The sequence below is a fragment of the Gavialis gangeticus genome, unplaced genomic scaffold, assembly GCF_001723915.1.
Source record: "Gavialis gangeticus isolate Ggan-Ray unplaced genomic scaffold, GavGan_comp1, whole genome shotgun sequence".
In the NCBI taxonomy this organism is placed as follows: Eukaryota; Metazoa; Chordata; order Crocodylia; family Gavialidae; genus Gavialis; species Gavialis gangeticus.
Genome location: NW_017728992.1, coordinates 71,623,102 through 71,645,478, shown reverse-complemented (window position 1 = coordinate 71,645,478; position 22,377 = coordinate 71,623,102). Strand labels below are relative to the sequence as shown.

The following is a 22,377-nucleotide window of genomic DNA, read 5'->3' as shown; positions in this document are numbered from 1 at the left end:
AGCGGAGAGCTGTCCCCCCCCCCCCCCCCCGCACCCTAGATGAGCGGCCTGCGGCTCCACCCCACTCCTGACCTGGCTGGGCAGTGTCTGGCTTCCCATTCACCATGGGGACCTCGATCTGCACCCTCCCCCTGCCCCTTTTCCCCCTCCACAGACTTACTAGCAGGCAGCTGTTTTCCAAGCTGCCGGGTTGTATATCGGCTATTGGATCAATATTGGCTGATATGGCTGGTTAACAATCGGCCAAAAAAATCTTTATTGGTGTACCCCTTCTGAACATGTTTTACCCAAATAAAAAGCCAGCTGTAGCTGAGATGGAGCACCCCAAATAAAGGTTCACTGGAAATAATTTTTTGAGCTCTGCTGCATGCTTGGTGCACAAAGAAGGGGAAAATGTATTTTTCAGGGGAAATGACTTCATCACTGTTTTGCTAGAGTGTTCTTAGTAGTCTGTTGCGAGGTTCTGTCTTGAACTCCTGCAACTTCTCATTTCCCTTGCTGGGAGTGGACAGCTTGGGGTTGGGATGGCTGTTATTTGTTTGTACAGAGCCATAGAGATGAACAGTTCTTTACAAATTAGAAAAGTTTACAATGAATAAAGGAATAAAACATGATGATAAAGACAATACGATCACAGAACATTGTGAATGTTCTAAGTGTTGCCTTGTTGTTGTTGTTGAAGGCATGAGAAGCTGTAGGCCTCTTTAAAAATGGTTCAGATCATATGGCTCCAGACTGTTTAAGCCTTAAAGTGCCCATTCTGTATTGGTATTTAACTGACTTCTTTCTGTAGTTTGTTTTATTTATAAAAGATCACAATAGAAATTTGTAGTGTGAATCAATACTTACATTCTTTAATCAGTGTTAATTGTGCAGGTTTAAACAAACACTTAAAGTAAGAATTTTTAATCCCACACCTTCACATTGGTGTTGGCATGTGTTATAAGTCCCTTTTTAAATTCAGATCCACAACCTCTTTGCTACATCCAATATTAAGTGTCTTCCTCTTTTGACGCTAAAATGTATAGCAGCTAATTTTTATAAATGCTTGAGGAAGAGGTGACCCATAGTTCTCCAATTTCAGTGATGTCTAGAATAGCTGAAAATAAATTCCATTTGTATATAAAATGTCTGTTTTGATAATATGCTATTCACAAGCATAGGTTTGTTATAGTGTGAATTTTTGCCAAGCAGTTTTTCTTTAAAGAGGTGGACCCTAGGGCCTTTTATTTAGGCCCTGATTGGTTTATTTCTGTTTTGCCTATTGTAGGCAAGGGGAATTCTTAGTCCATACAACAGAATTTAAACTGCTGTATAACCCTGTTTTAAAATTATACTTTCAAATACTACCTCACTGTTTTCCATAGGTGTGGTTGATGATGCATGAGAAAGGCTGAACTAAATTTTGTTTGTTTCTTAGTTGTTTTGTTCTGCCAGTCTAACAAAGTGCAATTAAACTTACTTTTGCCACTAAAGTAACCAGATTTTTGAGTGAGAGAGTGAATATTTTAGGTCTTTTACAGTAGAAGGAGATGCTGCAGTTCTTATATCTTTGCAAAATTATTAATAATTTACCAGCTCAGGTATAGTACTTAATCTGCCTGCCACTTTCCAGGTTGGTTGATGCCAACATTTTATTCTTTCTGGAGAATAACATCTTGATGCTATGTTAGTCCTATATCTCACCTGATTTAGAAAATGTCAGGTATTCAAACTCGTATCATTTTGACTAACACCAGACTATATTAGTTTATATAGCTTGCATTGTTAGATGTAGGGTAGTTACGAAAACTCATGCTTCTCTGACCAAGTCAGTTTCTAAAGTGCCACCCTGCCATGCTTCTGCCTAATTGCAGGCTAACATGGCTAACTACCTCCCCATATGAAGCTTCAAAGGCATCATGAATCAAACTAATCTAATGAAAGAAGCTTTTGCTATATGCACTTAAATTTCACAAGCAGCCATGTGTAAAATTGCTATAGCTTCCTTTACCAGCAATATGCCTACTTACACTAAAAAGTGTTAAAATAATGCAAAAGTGTCTCATTATTACCAAAAAACCAGCATTATCAGAGACTCTTGGAGGAGACAGAAAGATTTAAAAAATGCTCTAGTTATTGATGGTAGTGTAAGACTGAAGTTGTAGGTCCAGAAATTATGCAAGAGGCAAGGATTTCTTTGGGGGATATCTTTTATTGGACCAGCTGTATGGTTGGGATAGAGTTAGGCAAGTTTTCAAATAAAATATGTCACCTGAAGAAATCCTTGTCTCTTGCATAGTTATTTATTAAATTCTCATATTAACCACACACACGAAAAAAGTCTGAAGTCACAGAAACTACTTATGAACTTGAAGGTTCATTAGCTTTGATAAAATTTTGAACTTCCTTTGCAAACAATTTCAAATAAGTTGCTTAACACATGCAAAGTTACTTTAATCTGTGTAATTACTTTGTATGTATTTCCAGGGTATCGAATCCTAGGTCTTACAACCGAAACATTGACAGAAGTGGGTTTACATATTCATGTCCACACTGTGGAAAGACATTCCAAAAACCAAGTCAGTTAACTCGACATGTTAGAATACATACAGGTAAGGAAAGAGAATTTTTTTTTTGGTTACAAATATTTTATAAAGTGCAGATCATTCGTGGGTTTATGAGTTAGTTCTGTGTCAGATTTCCTACATTTTGTGATGTAATGGTGAGGTAGATTAAATGATGCTGTTAAATATTACTAAAATACTTTTATAACTATGAAATACATGAAAAGAAGAATACAGTTAATGGATTACTTTTGCTCTTATTTTATTTAAAACAATTTTATTAAAGCAGTTTATTTCAAGTATCTCCACATTTTCATTTCTTTGTTCTGACAGTGTATAGTTTTACTTTTCATGTTGCTGGAGATGAATATGGAGAGTACTGGCTGTGGTTTTGGGAACCGAGGAGGAATTGGAGATAATTTGCAATGTAGTAATTGCTAAACCACAGAAGCTTGATGTTCCTACTAAAAGCATTAGCACTAAAATAAATGTTTGTATCTATGTTTAGGTTTTTGACATACCACACTGAGATGAATTGGGCCATTAAAACCTATTGGAACTATCCTTCTAGGTTCTCTTCACATTGGCATTTTATATTGCAGTGTTTTATACTCTGTTTTAAAGGATTTTATTGCAGCCGTAGAGCTACCACAACACATGCATCAGAGAATACGCTGGGCTCTAAGTAAAATGCATTAACAAAATAATTGCACACATTAGCTTTGCATTATGTAGAATATATAGATAGTTTATTTCTAGTTACAGTATATAGTAGGGATAACTTCCTGCTTCGCTAATTAATAAGGCTAGTTCATGTTAATAATAAAAACCAATCCCCTCCTTTTAATGAAAGTTGTCCATCTGGACTAAGTACAGTCTAACCTGCATAAATTCAACCAATTTGCAAGTAAATAAACATTCACTTTTGATTCTGGAAATGCAGGTACACGCCTGCAGGAGCTCAGGCCAGAAGCTGGGGGGTGCTAGACCAGCCCTCCTTTCCCTTCCACAGTGGCTGGGTGTGGGGAAGCTGAGCAGAGGGAGCAGGTGTGGCCAGCCCCTACAGGCCTGAGTGTGACTGGGGAGGGGTTTAAACCCCTAGCTGGGATGTGCCTGGAGGGGGAGTAGGGAAGCAGCCCTTGCCAGGCTTCTGGAGGGGGGGAAAGGAATGTGGCCAGACACTGCCCTGGCATAGCTCCTTAAGACAAAGCGGGTAAGGAAGTAGTTTATTCTGTCCTCTCTCTCCTTTCCCCCTGGGACCCCAGCCTGGCTAGGACAGAGCAGCCCCTGTCAGGCACTCCCCTGCTTCCCTCTCCCCAGGGCCCTTGAAGTGAGCAGCTGGGGGGTGTGGCCAGCCCATTGGCAGCCTGAAGTGAAGGTGGGGGTGGGAGGGGAGAGAAGGAAATGTAATCCTCCCTCCTTCCCCTGTCCTGCTGGCATGAACCCCAGTTGGGGTCTGCATGGCCAGGGCATGGCAGTCTGTCAGGGACCCCTCCCCACCCCGTGTTGCTCCAGTGGCAGGAGTGGGGGTGTGGCCAGATGCTGACCAGCATGGCAAAGGGGGCAGGGGGGGAATTTATTTCTTCACCCCAGGGGGTCATACCAGGCCAGTGTCTATCCACCCCCTGGCCCCTGCTCCGGCTAGGGACCGGAGGGGTAGGGACAGCCCTGCTCTCTGGAGCAGACAGCACAGCTCAGCCCAGGGCTGGCAAGCATGTTGGGATGCTGGGGGACTCTGATTTAACTTCAACCAGGAAAGGGTCTGGGACAGAAGTTCCATAAACCAGTTTGACCTAAATCAGTGAAGTGTGGTACTACATTCAACCAGGTTTATCTTAAACCAGTTTCAGCCATTTTGAAACTGGTTTCTGTGTGCTGAACTTTTGTTCTGTTACAAGTTTAAGCCAGTTTCTGATTACTTAAATCGGGTTGTGTGTAACTTCTGTCCCTAGCTTAGATGTCCTTCCACAACTGCATTGTAGATTGCTTAACTGCGGTTCTGTTTTAGGTTTCATATGTTTGAATTACAGAAAGGAGACACTAGAGGTCACCCTTGTATGTGATATTAAAAGTAGTGTCGAAATCATTACTTTAAAGAGTCGTGAGAATAAGCTCAACAGAAAAAAGTACTTTCTATCTTAAATATATTATCCTAGTTACTTGTGTAGCCTAATATGAATTTTAAAAATTGATGAACAGAACAATTGTCCTCAAAGTCTTATGATTTTTAGATTTCTGCATTTCCTGAGAAAGAATAAAACTATGCGTTTCTGGCTGGCATGGGAAGAAAAGATGTCTCAATGAAAATGTCAAAATGAGTTGCACTAATCCTCATTTCAGTTTGTGTATTAATTCACAGTATTCATTATCCTGACATTAGCATGTACAAGCTTCCTTTTATGGTTTTCTGCTATAGGAGTACACCAAAGTAAGGTGTGAAATTGCTTTCTCAAGGGGTTGTAGCCACTAGTGTGTGTATGTAACATACCTTTTGCTTCCTTTTAAAAAAGAAAAGTACATATGCTATGAATTTAGAGTACAGATTTCCAATATGTAAAGAAGGAAATAAGGTGCAAGATCAATAATAAATAAGGACATTCAGATACTGAGAGAACCATGCCCCAAAATGTTATGAGAAGTACAGGCCAACTGCTAGTCCTCTCTGTATTTCTGTCTTTTGGGTGCTAAGGACAAATATCGTTCTATAATATTACTATAGTTTAAAGAAAATCTTCATACAAACCTTAAAGGGAAGCCTTTATGAGAGAGTATATTTTAAAGTAGCCTTACATGTAGGCTTAAAGTATCTCTAAACATTCAATACCATTTCACCTCACATTTATTTGAAAGCTACCCTTGGTAAACTGCCAGCTGATACTCTGAGCAGCTGCTTAATACTAATTTTACCAAAATTTCATTGTCAAATATAATTTCTTCTACTAAGTCTCTAAAGTTCATTTAACAATTGAGCTATAGCAGATTTGTGTGGTTTTTTTTTACTGTCAAAGCAAGTAATAGAATATTATTGCACATATCAGCTATAAAGAAAATCAATCATATAATTTCTTTCTAAGGTATAATAAACTTATGTAAATCTTTCTTTAGGTGAGAGACCATTTAAATGCAGTGAATGTGGAAAAGCATTTAACCAGAAGGGGGCATTACAGACCCATATGATTAAGCATACTGGTGAAAAACCCCATTCCTGTGCCTTTTGTCCTGCAGCCTTTTCTCAGAAAGGCAATCTTCAATCACACATACAAAGAGTTCATTCAGAGGTAAATAAAATAATTAACAATATGACTTTTGTTTCCTTCTTGGTATTTATCTATTCTATTTTTACAAACTACTATTCTTAAAACTGTACCTTGTTACCTGCATGAAACATCATCACTTACCTGTGGGACATTAGATTGCAGGCCACTTTGCTCAACTTTATGTTGACTGAGTTTCTAAAATCACTTAATCTAAATTAACAGTGTCTGTGTATAACAAAGGCTTTTTTACTCTTACCTTTTTAGCATATTAATATCCTGGGTGAATAAGGGAAATATATTTCTTACAGGGCTTTTTGTTTCATTTTTAAACATTATTTACAAACATTTATCTTTGTTTGTAACTGTTTATGATGTAAATTGGATAAAAGCAAAACCAGAAGCCTCTCCAGACCTCAAAGGTGAGAAAGTAACCAGTGAGAGATTTCAAATCCAAACAATACATCCTACACACACCAATATCAGTCCTCTGAGTACCTCTTTTTTCCCAGGATATGAATGAGGGCTTCTGGAAGAAGAAAGCAATGATAGGCTTCTTCATTAGTAGAGTAATTGAGGAGACTGACCAAACTAGCAGTCCCTGGTGCTGCTGAGGGAGGGTGCACAAAAATAGGTGCTGCAATCTTCTATTCTTCATTCTGATCCTTTTACCTCTAAATCTTTGACCCATAGATTTTAAAAAAACAGGCCTTTCTGTATAGCCCAACTTACTTCACAATGCTGGGTTGTAGAATTTTATCAGATAATTTATTCATTTGAACCAGCAACTTGTAGTTGAGCGTATCTTTCTTGGAAAAATAACCCAGGTTTGATATAAAGCCTTTGTATGATGCAGAACCTGCTACTTATTTGCTAACCTATTCCAATTACTTGCTGTTGAAAAATGTACGCTAGTTACAATGTTTTAGCCTTAGCTTCCAATCAATTAACATCTTACCTTTTCTGGTAGATTAGAACCAAGAAGAGTCGGGTATTTTTGCCTAGTTAGCTATTTTCATACCTTGATTTGTAGGATTTCCTCATACACAGGACTCGTACTAATATATTCATATAAATATACATATTACATGGTTTAATCCATGTATGCCCTAGTGTGGATACAGCTATTCTGATATAAAGTTGCTGGAATTGTTATGATTTATTTTAGCAAACCATTGAAAATAAACTACATCAGTACACCAAGATTTAACAATAACAGTCTCTTACAAATCACTTAACAGTTTAAGCTTCTTAAGTCTTTAAGATGTGTTTTGCAGACCTGCAGTCATTCTTGCACCTTATCTTTAACCCTGTTCAATTTTTGACAGGTTTTTTTTTTTTCTTTAAAGCCTGGACCGCCAAAAAGTATACACTATTCTGGGATCTGTCTCTCCAATGACCTTTACAAAGATAACATCACTTCTTGCTTCACTTATGCTTTACTGTTTTACTAAGATATGTTACTCCTCTAAGTTAATGTGTTGCAATAGGAGCTCCTATTTATGTGACCTAACATGACTACCAAATGTTTTTTTCAGAATCACTGCTCTTTAAGACATAGTCCTCCATCATGCAGATATGATGCATCATTATTACTGGGTGTTCAGCATAGGTTTTAGCTATATTAAAGCACATTTAAGTTTACCTTACCAAATGATCCAGACTACTGTCGGTGACTAGTCCTCATATTTATTTAGCTTTTCCTTATACGTGCTATTTGGTCCTGGGTATGGCCATAAACTGCATCTGACTGGAGGGCTTGGTGGCAATGTAGTGAAGCTACTTATGGTGGGGTAGCTCTTATAAAATACCACAGTGTTGCAACTTCCGGAGTAAGGGGAGCATAGGGTGCCTCAAAACCTTAGCCCCCACTGCCTTGTGGGTACTCCTTGCTTGGAAAGAGGCGAAGAGACATCACATGCTGACGGTCTTGGTTTGATAGTTGCATACACCATAATCCAGGAAGATCGACGGTTGCCAAGATATGTGCTATGAAGTCATCTGCAGAAGTTTTATCAACAAGTGATTTTCCTTTAGAATACTGACAATAAGTATTGAATACTGTCAGGCTATTATGAGAATTCACTTACTGATTTATCATTAATTCATTAATTAATTCTTAAGATGTATCACCTGATTGTGTATTCTAGAAAAGTCTTTTCCAGAGGTCTTCTCATGTAGCACTTTCTTTATTCTGAGCTTGCCTTTAATATTACCTTCAGAATTTTCATCGTTGTTTCTTTGGTGGTATTTTCCTCTCCTGTTTTAAGTCTACACTTTATCCTCAACTGATTATAGAGTTTCTATTACAGACTCTTGTATGATGACTCTCAAGTCCGTTTCTATTTAGTAATATATTTTTTGCTAACTTGAAACATTTTCCTGAATATCTTGCTAAGAGTTTGAACTCAACATGGGAAAAATGGAACTTTCCCCTTATTTTATATTGGCAACTATGCAAACCATGTGCAAAAATATGTCTTGCTGCATCATCTAATTCTTTCATCTCCTTCCACCATATTACTGCTGTTACTATATTAATATCTTTCTTTATAACATGCAAAAATCTGTCTCTGCCTCTTGCTGTGTTTCTCTTGAGTTCTTACCATTTTTTGTTTTCTTCTTTGAATGCATAAGTTTTATTTTTTGTTCTCAGTGCTGCCACAGGGGTCAGCTGGGAGCACTAGCCTCCTATCATCCGGCAGGCAGATTGGGGGCCTGCACCCCTGGGAGGAATCCAGGACAGCCCTGCAGCCCTCCCAGGCGTGTGGGTGGGCCCTGATCTGCCTGGCGGATGACAGGAGGCTGCTGCTGCCGGCTGGGATAGGTGCTAAAGCCAAGTAAGCCTAGCTTCGAAACTCAAAACATTTCTAGTGCCCTTGTTTTTTTTCAGAGCCATTTCAAAGGCTTTTGTTTTGGTTTGATTTTGCTCTTTGGAGCTTGAAATGCATCGAAACAGCTTCAAAACAAAATGCCAGGCGAAATTTGCACAGCTCTAATGTTCACATCCTTGCCACGTTGCTTTAGTTGTCTGTATGTCAAATTCACACTGCTTTTTCTTGTTTTAATGTCCTGTCAAACCTTTTGCCTATTTTTTCTGATTTTTATCTACTCTTCCTTTTCTGAGGCTGCATGATTAAACTGTGCTGCCCTACCTTCATGTTCTTTTTTCCATTTTTATCTCTATTCCTTCTTCCATACAGTTCTTGACATCTGTGACCCAGTCCACTATGCCTCTTCAAAACACCCTTTTATTCTAGAGACTCCAAAGTGTAAGCAGATAAAAACAAAATTGAGCACAATTTTTTATTATTAATTCATTTCTTTGCTTTCCACTTTCTGTCTTTTGTCTAGGTAATAGTAATTCTTCAAACAGATCTTGATTAGTAAATTCTCTGTTGGATTTTGTTTTTGTGTATCTAATTAATGCCTGGGTGGGAGAAGTGGATGGATAAAAGTGAGGTTACCACTAGTTAAAAGACATTTATTTACATCTCTGAAGCTTCCTCAAAAGATGGTAGCAATAAGTGATGGCCATTTCGGTAGATAATTGCCTCAACTCCAAAGAGAAGTGCTTAACTGTTCTCTTACCTGTCTTAAAAGAAGGCTGATCTGATTTATTTATTTACAGCAGTAAATACTGTCGTATATATATCACAATGATTTATGAGACCATTTACAGTTTGAAGACTTAGAAAAATAAAATATTTGTCTTTTTTTTTAATTCCTTAAGGTGAAGAATGGCCCTACATATAACTGTACTGAATGTAGCTGTGTTTTCAAAAGCTTAGGTAGCTTGAATACTCACATCAGCAAGATGCATATGAGTGGTTCACAGAATTCTGCAAGCTCTACAACAGACTCAACTCATGTTACAACGGTAAACCTTACTTTCTTTGCCATGCAAATGACTTTATCCCAACACTACAGTACTATGAAAAATGTCCAAATAAATTGTTATGTTTATCATTTAATACTGCATTTACAAACAGAAAAGTATAGTCCTCATTAATGGCTCTCATTATTTCTTTTGAAGCCTCAACTCACAATTTGTAAAGAATAGTATTAAAACACTCAGGTGTATCACCACTGTGTGGACTCAGTAGGAAAATGAACAATGGAACTTTGTCATATGTGCATTTTGAAGCTGTCTTAAGTAAATAGATCCCCTGTTGTTTCATAAAGGAAAATGGCTCTTTTTAATTTGTTTTATCTTTTTTAGTTTTCAAAACTGTTTAAACTTGTTTTTCTTGTATACTGAATATCATTTGCAGTCCTGGATGTTCATTGCACACAAAAAAACTGACTATTCAAATTCATAAGGCCACTTCTGTACTTTAGGAACATTATGATAAACCTAGAAAACGGGCAAATGAGACTGTTTCAAACTATAGATTACGTTTAACACGGCTGGCTTAATTGAGTTTTCAGAAGATTTCTTCCTCCCTTCAAGAATATTCTTGTTGTCACTTGCTGTTGAATAGGATATATGCACTTCTGCAGTGAAACTCCTGCAATTGAGCACATTAAACTTCCAAAATAGTGTTCCTTTGGGAGGTGTGTTAAGTACCCTTATGTAGCATGTTTTACTAGATGCCTTTGTCTAGGAGTGCACTGCGTTTCCTCCCACCCACCTCAGATCATGGACAGGTCTTACGTTTCTAACAGGTTGTGCCTCTGTCCTCTGGATTCCCAGGGCTCAGCCCCTCTTCTTTCCCTGTCCCCAGTCCCTTGTTCTGTGCAGTCTCTGGCAGTCCCAACTACTGCCCCAGGGAAATAGCTTGGTCTCATGGATTGTCACACAGTTGCATGCTGCTCAGTCCCATCTCTTGTGGACAAGATGCAATCCGTAAATACTTCCTGCCCACAGAACAAGGCAGGAATCCACTTTCCAGATGCTCCTGTTGGGTACAAAATATCTGTTTCTCTCTGTATCTCTGGCATTCCTACAAACCAGGCTGGAGGAAGGACAGTGGGCAGGGGGTTGTTTCTGACCAGTTATGAACCGGGGACCTTTGTAAGGCAAACATGATGCCTGCTACACTACCAAACTGAAGGTACTACAGAAAATAAAGTCACCAATCAGGAACTTATGGGTGGTGGAACTTGTATTGCATCCTTCAAAAATCAGCTTGCGGCTTCTGTAAGTGGTAAATGCCATGACTGGGGTGAAGGGCAGCATCTCTCTGTAAGTGGGGGCAATGTTGGAACCCTGAGGGGGTCACACAGCCAGGAGGTCCGTGTGTGCTTGGTGTGGAGACTAGGTGCTGTACTTCATAAAGACTATAGCTGGGATGAAGGGGAGTCCCCAAAGTCTGCAGTGTTAGACCCTTCTCCCATTTACAGCCTCCTGTGGGTTGATGAGGCAAGTGAATCCTGGTTGTAGCAACTGCTGCATAACCAGAGAAACCTTCCACAACACCTCTGCTTCTGTGGACATATCTACACTGAACTGGTTGGTGAACTGGGGACCATGTGGCCATGTGTGGTTCTGCACGCCAGCCTGCATGGGAGCTGAGTGAGCTCTCTGAAGTAGTGGCCATCTGTGTGTCAATAGGAGTGTGCATGCACTGGACCTGCTGCACTGGACTTAAAGAAATTCCAAGTTGTCTTTGCATGAATTTTCTTAATACCTCCTTCTGTATGACTTCATTAACCAGTTCTCGTAGTTCATCAAAATGTCTCCTTTGGAAATAAAAATAACCTTCTTCCCTGCCAAAAAAACTCAACTATAATCTTACTTTGTCACTTCATTTATTTGAAAATGAATCAACTGTGACTATAAGGTTATTTTCCATGGTGTCTTCCTAAGTTTCCAAAATCAAATCTTGAATAGAGTGGTCTTGTTTGGGGGCAGTAGGGATCTATTATGAGCTGGAAGTGAAATTAAGAGGCCTGTTTTGGCAGTAGAAACTATGAAGAGTAGTGCTGCAGCTCTGCATTCCCAGTGCAAGTGCAGAGTGGAGAAAAGTCTCTAGTTGTAGTTCCCTGGGTGGCTGGCCAGTTGACATTTCCCTCTTTTTCCAGCTTCCTTGGGAACCTTTGCATATGGAAAAGCCTGCTGGGATCTCTGCATGCCATCCCCCTGGAATAGAGGTCTTTCATGTCTTGTGGTGCTCCAGATGACTGGGCACTTGAATGCGTGTACACATTTCTCATCACATTTTTGTGGTGCTGTAAATTTCCCAGAAATTCTTGGCACTGCAAATGAATGCCTGTCTATGCCCTCAGCTCCTCTCCAGCACCATAGAAAACAGAAATTACCACTGTCCTGTTAGGCACCTATATCTACAGGTTAAACACAGGGACCACATTTTTGTACAGATTTGTCTTAGTTTTTCAGATTTGTTAGTATAGAACAATGGAGACCAGTCTTTTGGCCAGGCATGCCAAACATTAATCCTGTACCTTCACCAGGGTGCCAGGCTGATACCTTTCCCTTACCCGGTTTGTTGCCAGGTTTGTACTCCCTGACCAAGCTGCTGCTCTGCTTTCTGCTCCCTGTCCTGTCTGTCACTGAGCTGCCTTTCTCCTCCCCAGTCTGCTGTATGCCACAAACAGGGGCTGCTTGTACTACTTACGACACATGTGCCACAGGTTGGCCATAGCCACCCTTGGTATAGGGTAACTTAATATAGGTTAGTTTGAAGACTTTTCTTTTGAAATTCTCTCAGAGCCTATTGGGCTTCTCTGTCACTGTGACAAATAATAGATTCTAGAAAGTAGCTACCAGTATCTGTTCTGAATAAAGGGGTATACATAATCCGATGCCTGATAAGTCTGTGAGCTATGCTTGCAGTGTGTACAGTTTTCTTTTAATGCACAGCTTTTATGACTTGGAATTCTTAAGAACAGTCATTAAAACTTCAGACTGCTTGGCCTTTGAAGTACAGGAGGAAGCTGGACTTCTCTTCAGCCTGCATTCTGTGCCTTTTCTGGAATAGTCTACTTCTCTGTCTTGGTGTCAGTGTTTTACCCAAGGGCTTGAATCCTGGGCTTTTCTAGATACATTGTCAATTGCTTGTCACCTGACAAAGACCTTCTAAGCTAGTGACTGTCTTCATAACACTTGATCATTTGGCATGTTCTTGTGTCCTGAGTCCTGCTTTTGCTACCAGTAGGAGTTCTTTTAGTATCAACTGTGCCATGGGATACTTGCACAGACTTCTCAGCTAAGATTTCTGGAAAATCACATTCCAAATAAGTACTAGAATAATGAGGATACGCAAAAGAAGAAAAAAGCAGCATTTCCCCTTTACCTGGTCCAGTGTGATAGTCTCGCTAATTTAGTTTCTACAGTACTACACACCTGACTTGTCAAGCCTAGTTTGTTCGTGATGGTGGCCAAAAACTTTTTCTCCTGAGAGTTCTTTGGGTCATGTATGTCAGTGTGCTTAGGCATCAGGCTCGGATGCAGATTTTGCCTTCTTCCATGCAGACCTTGCTTTCCAGCCCTGAGCCACCTTGCCTACAATCAGGAGGCTTCCTCACTCCATGAATGGTATAGAAAGACAACAAAGAAGACTTTAAGGGTCTTCTGCATAATTTGCTGCTCCAGGACCTCTTCCCCATATTTCCTCAGGATATTGGAAAGGATATACTAAAAATCCCCACCTGGTTGCTAATGCATGCCAGAGTCTGTACTTTGGCTTTGATTCAGTTGGCACCATCCCAGTCCTTTGTCCCTTTATGCTAGGATTAATTATTACAACCATTTGGGCAGGGTACTGATATATGAGATAATGACTACCTAGTGGAGTACAAAACAGATGCTGCTTCAGTGAGCAGTTATTTCAGCTGCAGTATCGTCTCCAGTGATTTCAGGAAAGCTTTGTAGCAGTTTGCCTAATACTTTACAAAGATCATCCTGCATCTAGGAAGAGGAACCTCCATAGCAGAACCATTGGACTTGCTGTCTGATACAGTATGGCTCTGAGTAAAGAGCCAAGTGTCTAATTGTACCATTTCATCAAATTGCAAGTGAATCTGGCAAGAGTTACCTGGTTGACCCCTGTGTCTTTTCTGAGTCTGTAAAGCGAGTAGTCTCATGTATCTGGTCCTGCTGAGGTAGGGTGAGTCAGACTGTTAATTCCTACAACAGTGTTCTTTCCATCTGGTAGAATCAGTACCATTGTGCATGCTGAAAAGACCAGAGTCTTTCTTTCGGTATGCACAAACTGAGCAAGGAAATGATTCAACATCTTTGGCAATAAGATACATTTTTCATGCTCTCTGGAAATGAGAATCTTGAGTTACCAGACTGATGACCATTGATCAGACTTTTGGGAAAAACTGAATCCCATTCATGAAACTTTCCCTAAGGAAAATAACTAGGTTTCTGGCTACTGAGAGGTACATGGAGGCTAAGCACGTTCTTAAGATGACGGATGATACTTCAGATATCATTACAGATGCAGCTTTATACTGATATTTGTGACTGTGGATGTATTCCTGGCTCCGTTCCGTGAGAAGACTCAGGGAGAATTAATGATAATCATATGAAGACTTGGCCTTTCCAGTGTTGAGGTTGATGAAGTGGTAGAAAATGAAGTCTGCTAGGTCTTTTAGCAGTTTTTTCTCTCTGAGAAGAGAAAGAAAGCTAATCTTTTTACCTGGCTTTCAGAGTCTTTTGGCATTAAAAGAATCAACTTTTAAACATGATTCTTTCAAACGTGGTCCCCCTACTCTATGATGACACAGAGGACTGTTAACAGGACCTCTCTCAACTCTTGATTAGACATTCTGGGACTGCTTGGAAGACCCATCTCAGGTTTATACACTTCTGAAGTTTGTGGCTAGTTTCATTTGTTTCCAAATCTCAACATTGTGGTGAGCACCTTCTCACTATACTTTTTCCAAGAATTGAGAAAATGCTTTTGAAACACTGAAGAGTAAAACTTGGCTAACACAATTACGTGGAGTATTTATTTGTTAATTAGACTATCAGGCTATATTACCTGTTTTGATACTTGTGCTATGGTAGTACCTATAGTCTAGTTAACAGTTATGGCAACTTCAAAGGTTTCATAGATTTCTAGGGTCGAAAGGGACCTGGTAGATCACTCCCTGCTCCAGGCAGGAAAGAGTGCTGGGGGGGTGGGTTTGTTGGTGGTGTTTTGTTTTTTTTTTTACACTAGAAATTAAATTTGGTTGTTTTCATCTAGGACTGTAACTTAATGTCTCTCTTTTTTGGTCTAGGAGTCTGTGTCCCAGCCTCTAACAACACCTCCTGCTAACCTGTTGCAACCTGTGGATAATAAGTGGAAGAGTGTAAGTATAGATTTTTTTCATTCATTTGTTGTGTGTCAGTACTGTAGGGGTATTGCAGCTTTTAGAACTTTGAAAAATCTTTCTCAATATTATGTATTAGAAATGCAGTAGTTCTATAGTAGAGTTTATTTTTTGTTAAAGGGTCTTTTCCAGTGATGGACCCAATTTGGTAACAGAAATTTGTTAGTACATGCTAATACTAGTTAAGAATTAAAGAAGCTATTTTTGTGTAATATTGCCTGATTCATATGTATTTTCATGACAACTGTACACAAATCCATGTAAAAATTCTTGAAAATGGATGAAAATCCTGAGTTCTGCTCTAGCCCCTGTATTCTGCATAAGAAGATCAGGGCAGCGTAAAGAGTCTCAAAAAGCTCCAGATACAGTCAGGGAGGAACTTGCAACTGCCTTCCATAGATCCAGTACCATGCAAGGTTCTCATCCCAGAGCAAGGTTTCTCTTCCTCCAGCAAAAAAATGTGTTGGGCCTGGTGACAAAGAGGGCACGAGTTATAGTTGGAGCAGCAACATTTTCAGACCCAACTGGTCACCTAGCTAAACCACAGGTCAGATGTCAGGGCTGTAGAACTACAAAGGGTCTGAAGAGCCAGCAAGCTAATCTGAAGGTGAGGGGTCCCGGCAGACCAGGAACAAGTAGGTAGGAACCAGGAAATAATCAAAAAGTAGGACCCAGGGCACAGGAAACCAGGAACGCGAATCGAGGACTAGGATCAGAGTTGGGGATTTATCAGAAGCCAGGTGGCTAAGGTATCTCTCCGATTACAAGTATAGCTAAGGGTTGAAGTAAGGTTATGGTCAGAGCAGTGGTTGATTAAGGCCAGGAGGTCAAAGAAAGGAACTGGAGACAGGGACTAGGAACATAGTTGTCCAAGATGGCATCACCTGACAGTACTATTGCTGAGACACAAGGCTCTATATAGGAAATGGGAGGGTTTTGTAGCACTCCCATCAAGGTTCTATGGGTCTCATTGGGAACCTCATGGGAGGGCCCAGGTTCAGCTGGGGCTGGTGTTTGGCTTGCTGCTGGGTGGTACCGCAGCTTAGGCTTCTGCCTGTGGAAATGGAAGACCTCTGTTTAAATCCCAAAGGTCCTAACAAGTATACTGTTACAGAAATTGTCCCTCAGTTGCCTGTAGATTGCAGCACAAACTGCTATAACTTGAGCTCTCAAGGAGGTCTGCATAATACCAGGAGCCATGGGATAGTTCCGGACTGGGAAAGGGACTAGTGTGGCTATCACAGTATTAGAGATAAGGTCCATTCATGGATCAGTAACTGGCTAAACACAGGGAAGAAAGAAATGGGTATAAATAGTCAATTCTTAGAGTAGAAGGAGGTTCATAGCAAGGATTTTAAGGGTCTCTTTGTTGGACTTTTGCGGTTCAACCTATTTGCAAATAAATGATTTGGAAAATGGGATGAATAGTAAGGTGACCATGTTTGCTAATGACACTTATTATCAAGGTGGTAAAAAAACAAAGTTGACTGAAGAACTGCAAAACAATTTTGTAAAATTGAATGAGCAACAAAGTGGCAGATGAAATTCAGTGTAGGTAAGTGCACCGTGATGTGTGTGAGGGGAAAAAAATAACCCAAGATGCATTTGGATGGTAATGAGTTATACACTAACTGTTACTACTCAAAGAAATCTCCCAATTATTTGGATAGTTCTCTGAAAACATCAGTCCAGTGTTCAGCAAAAGGCAAATAGAACGTTATGAATTATTGAGAAGGAAACTGAAAACTGAATATATCATCTTACTAGTGTATAAATCCATGGTGCACTCATTTCTTGAAAACTGGATGCAGTTTTGAGGTTCTTCCCCTCAAAAGCATATCCTAGATTAGTGGGGCCAACCTTTTTGCCACGTCTCACAAATTAGCCCTCCCTTTTCCCTGATTTGCCTCTCTGATACCTTTCCTTACCTGATCAGTTGCTCAGCCATCTGGTCCCTGACAAAACTGCTGCTTTGCTTTCTGCTGCTTCTGTGCTTACTTCCTGATCTCATGCTCTGCTTCCTGCTCCTCACCTTATCTGCCACTGTGTTGTCTGGCCCCTCCCCAGTCTGCCTGTGCTACATGGGGGCTGCCCATGCTACTTGTGGTTTCCTAGCTGCAGGTTGGGCATCCCTGTCCTAGATTTAGAAATGGTGTAGAGAAGTACCCCAAGAATAATCAGTAGCATGGAGAGGCTTCTGTATGAGGAGAGATTAAATATGGAATATAGCTTAGAGAAAAGACTGCTGAGGAGGGGAAATGATAGGGGTTAATAAAGTCATGAATGGTATGCAAAAATAACAATGATTTATTATTTACTTTCATGATACTAGAACTGGGGGACCATGCAATGAAGTTATTAGGAAAGCAGGATTAAAACAAATAAAAACAATTTTCTGTTCATGCAACATGTGGTTAGGCTGCAGGACTCATTGCCACAAGATTTTGCAGAGGCTGGTAATTTAACCAAGTTCAAAAGAAGATTAGACAGATGCATACAAGATTAGGTCCCAGGGCACATGTTAAACATTATAACTTACAAATCAGGTCTTCCTACATCTCCCAATGCTGGAATCTGTAAGGGAGGAGGCAGCAGATCAGTTTGGATGGAATCTGCATATATAGTTTTCCCCTTAGTAGCTGTTTTCTGTGTACTGGGCCAGGTGGACCTGTCTTCTGATCTAGGATGACACTTATAATGTTTGTACAATAGTTATTTCGTAAGACCTTACATCCAGAACATTTTTGAGAGCAGAGGTTTCAGCCATATATGTTCACTGGATTAAAGATTACGTGATTAGTGATTACTGGATATGTTCATTTGATTAGTAGCTATACTATCCTTTGCGTATGCATTTTTTTGCATAAATATTCAGAGGTGCTTACTGGACTGATTTGCAAAGGTTGCAAATGCATATAACTTGAAATGAGCAGTGTATTGCAGCTTTCAAACAGCCCAGAAGTATTTGGCTCCCATGACCCTCCAGGCACTTCTGAAACCTTTTTGTGTCTATGTAATTGCTTATATGCTTTCCTCCTCTAGTATAGTTTGTCACTTTTAGATGGAATGACCAATTGAAATTTAAGACTGCTTTTAAATGCTAGATGACAGATCTTAAATGTAATTATAAAATAAACTTCCAAAAGGGCTCGTTCAGGGTCTTAAGCTATTCAATATTTTTATCAATGACTTGGAAAGAAATCATTTAATGTTGAAGTTTTCAGGTAACGCACAGATTTGGGGAGGAAGAAAACAAATCATTATTGATACACAGTGATTTGCATTGCTTCATGATCAGAGTTCAAACAAAGAATACAGACCATACTTTTAGGTTAGAGGAACCTGTTCTGGGAAAGCAGTGATGTTGAAAAAGATTTAAGGGTCATGATGGATATATCAATTGAATGTGAGCTTACCAGTGTGATGTGTTTTGCTATTGGAATAACATGTTAGGATTCAGGCGGGTTCTTTAAAGCTTACAATTTGCCAAAAGAAGATTGGCATTTTTTATAGCAGGTATTCTCTAATTCAGTTAATTACTTTACTTGAAGCAGGAGCTAATCCAGGGAAATGTTAGTGGTGCGCAGGAGGTCCAAGTAGATAATCACAGTGATCCTTTCTGGCCTTGTAATATGTGAATTTTTAAATTGTGAAACAATATTTGACCCTGTACTATATTCTAAATTGCATACTTAATAAGCATTCCAAATGAAAGCCTTGCAGGAAATTTATGATGCTTTCATGTGATGGAAGGTCTTCATAGAAATAGTAATAAGTTTCTCTATATTTCTGTTGAAACATTCTCTCTTGTGTATGAACATTGTATCTCTGTATCTAAAATCTTATACGTACTGGTTAAACAGACATACTGGTTAAAATGTGAACACCATTTCTCATTAGTTTTGCTTTTCTGTGTACACTTGCAAAATTTGTAATTCTTGTTAGGTCTTATGAATGTATGAGGATCCAGTATTTTATCATAAGCTTAATTCAAGCAAAAGGTTATGGTTGTACAACTCGGGAAGAACTCCTGGAAGGAGAATACAGCCCTTTAATGGAGTCAGCTGTGCAGGAATGGCAGCTGTGTAAACTGTTAAGACCTTCCTTCAGTCTTACATGCATGAACAATTAACATACATGTTTCAGATAAAGATAATTTACAGGTAAGTTAAATTTTCTTTAGACCTCTCTTTCTCATTTTCCATTACATATTTACTGCTCTATGTTTCAGGCCACCCATTTTCGGTCTCCACTTCTTCAACAGACAGAAAACCAGGTAGCTTCAGCAGCTGGTCATCAGGGGCAACAGGCTGTAACTGATGTCATCCAGCAGCTCCTTGAACTATCAGAGCCAAGTCCAGTGGAAAATAACCAACCCCAGCAACCTGGCCAGCAACTTAATATTGCAGTTGGAATCAATAGAGACATTCTACAGGTAGAACACAGATGCATAATAAGTGGCTTTATATGCTGCAGTGCTGTGTATTTGTCTTATCCTGCTAGTGAAATTGGCCTTCATGTTTTCAGTGGTTAGGTGCTTTTTTGAACTTCTAAACTGATTTAAAACAACTGATTATTGTTGTTTTAATTGAGGTTTTGCAGTCTGTCTCTTGTGGTCCAAGGGCTTATGGACCTTTATAATGTTAAATTGTGTGGCCCTAGATTGCAAATTTATTCAAAAGAAAATTTGCATCAGATTATGAACTGAAAATGTCACCCAGCTGTGTTCCATTAAGTTTAAGGAGGAATGTTTGAATCAGGCCTGTAGTATGAGGAGGGGGTAATTAATACTGCACCTTCAGTTGTTTCCCAGTGCTTTTCTTGCCCCGTTACGTGCTCAATCTTCTTAAAAGAATTGTAATACATTGACCACTTTGCAATGTGTTCAGTCGTCAAGCTACAAAGGTTGCAAATTATTTAAGTGCATACAATATCTCTTAAGCACATAAGAGCTATAGTTCAATGGTGAATCCCTTTTTGGAACACTTTAAAGCCTTCATCTGGAAGTCACTGTATACAGGTGCAATTTTATGCATGTACAGAGCTCCATGAAGTTAGTGTGGTCCTGTTCAAATGTTGAGATTTATAGGATTAAGTCTTATTCAAAAAAGTTTCCCTTCCACAAACTTTACCTATTTATATATTGGTTCCTACATACATATGATTAGTTTTTTTAACTTTTAGTTCAGTTTAGCATGCAGCGTTTTGATACATGAATGGCATTTGTATTTTCAAATGACAAGTAAAAAAATAGAATTTGGAATTTTTGTGGGAACTTGTAGATATAATTTTAATGTTTGGGGAAGTGGTGCTTGGTGCATGTATTGCTGGATAAAATCCAACTTGGCATCACATGAATAATGCAACTACTGCAATATTACTACCTGTCACCTTTGAAAGGAAGCTTGAAACTTTGAAAAGCAACTGATATTTTGAGTATGTAAGAAACCTGGTAGAATTTCTCTAATTGTGAGTATTTCATCATTTACAGAATTGTTGTTTGAGCAGAACATTTGGAATAATTTGTGGGATTTTTCTTTTCTAACTTTCTAGTTTTGTTCTGTCTTAGCAAGCCTTAGAAAACAGTGGTCTGTCTTCAATCCCAGTTTCTGCACATCCTACTGACTGCAGCCAAATTAAGACGCCTGCAGCCCAGGATCAAAATCCAGATGTCCAGAATATCTCAAATCACCAAGCTGACCCGAATAATGCAGAACAGGATAAAGGACAAGAAAGTCTAGATAAAATGGATAAAAAAGAGAAAAAGGTCTTAAAGAAAAAATCACCATTTTTACCTGGTAATGTTGAAAATGTTCACTCTGTAAACTCTTTATTCAGTGCTATTTACATTATCTTACATTTTTATAGTTTCTATCACTAAGATATAGGATTTTTTTAGGGTCTAGGCAACAAATAAAATGTTTATTTTTATAGTTTATATTCTTTTCTCTAAAAGAACTTGTGTGTATATTGAATCTCTTGCTACATTTTTTACATCCAGGTTTCAGTTCTGTATACCCATTTAGATTTAATACAGAAGTATCAGTATGGTTAATCACTAAGGTAGGGGTGTCAAAGATAGGACCCATGGGCTGGGTCTGGCCTGTGGAGCCCTATCATTCATCCCCTATGAGTCTCAGACTGGCTTCATATGCAGCACTGTCTGGCCCCAGCCCTGTGTGCTACACATGGCATGCAGAGCCAATCTTGCATAAGCTGCATACGGAGTAGAGGCCAGCATAGCACATGGGGCCAGGCTGGGGCTTGTACTACATGTGGTGCCAGGTGCCAGACTGGTCCTGAGCACTGGATCTGGGGCCAATCTGAATTGTGCTGGATCACCGCACCTGTTGGATCCAGCATACAGGGGGGTCCAGCAAGGGCTGCCCCCATACAGTGCATGCCCCAGACTGGCCTTATGGCATGCCATACACAGAGCCAAGCCTAGTGTCTGCTGTGTGCTGGGCCGAGGGTGGAGTGCATGCTGGTAGCCAGTGGACCTGATCCAGCCTTGCACCCCTCATCTGGCCTGTGGGGCCAGATGACTCACATTCCTGCACTAAGAAATGATCAATTGGTGATAACTCTGACAAGTAATCCTTGAGCAGCTTCCTTTAGAGCTTAATTGTTAACATTTATGTTTTTATTTTATATCAGTACAGGAGTTGGACTCAGGATTGATTTCAAAGTTAGAAACTCTTTCAGTATACCAGTGTTCTCCAATTGGTGGCTTGTAGGCTGCTTGCAGTCCAAAAGGGGTTACTCTGAAGCTTCTGGGCTCCCGCCAGCTGCCAATCCCCATATCACCAGGGATCCAGGTTTTCCATTTCTAATGGAAAAACACAGATTTTTCTCCTTTTAAGGAGGAAAATGTGGGAAATCACGGGTTTCCCCTTGCAGGCTGGCAGAGTTCCAGAGTTCCCCTTCCAGGCTGCTTGAGACTGGGTGGAGCGGGACACAGGGGGCGCCACATGCATGTGTGCATGTGCACACATGCACGTGGCCAGCAATATAGCCAAGCAGCAGTAGAAAGTACCTCTTCCAGCTGCCTGCAGGTAAGTTTATTGAGGGGTGGGGGTGGGGGGAGAGGGCATAGGTGACGCTTAGGGGAGCGAATTGAAGTGGCTATTGAGAGAGGGCATGTGGGGCAGGGTTGGTGGCTGGGGCTGGGAGCACCTCCCAGCCTGGGTGGAAATGTGCAGCCAAGGGGCTTGGCTGGGGGAATGGGTCAGAGTTATGGGTGGCTTCTCTGGGAGAATGGCAGGGGGCTGGCTCCATGCTGTTGC

The 22,377-nt window shown here is 40.0% G+C and overlaps 1 protein-coding gene across 4 annotated transcripts in view; it reads left to right on the top strand.

Moving 5' to 3' along the window:
- The window catches only part of ZNF236 (zinc finger protein 236), a 161,215-nt gene that overhangs the window by 37,378 nt on the left and 101,460 nt on the right, over positions 1-22,377 (top strand). For all 4 annotated transcript variants that reach the window (XM_019524222.1, XM_019524231.1, XM_019524238.1 and 1 more), the window contains 6 exons: positions 2,470-2,594; positions 5,652-5,824; positions 9,534-9,680; positions 14,999-15,070; positions 19,323-19,526; positions 20,661-20,889. In XM_019524222.1, the coding sequence (XP_019379767.1) occupies positions 2,470-2,594; positions 5,652-5,824; positions 9,534-9,680; positions 14,999-15,070; positions 19,323-19,526; positions 20,661-20,889 (950 nt within the window). The remainder of the gene's footprint in view (positions 1-2,469; positions 2,595-5,651; positions 5,825-9,533; positions 9,681-14,998; positions 15,071-19,322; positions 19,527-20,660; positions 20,890-22,377) is intronic.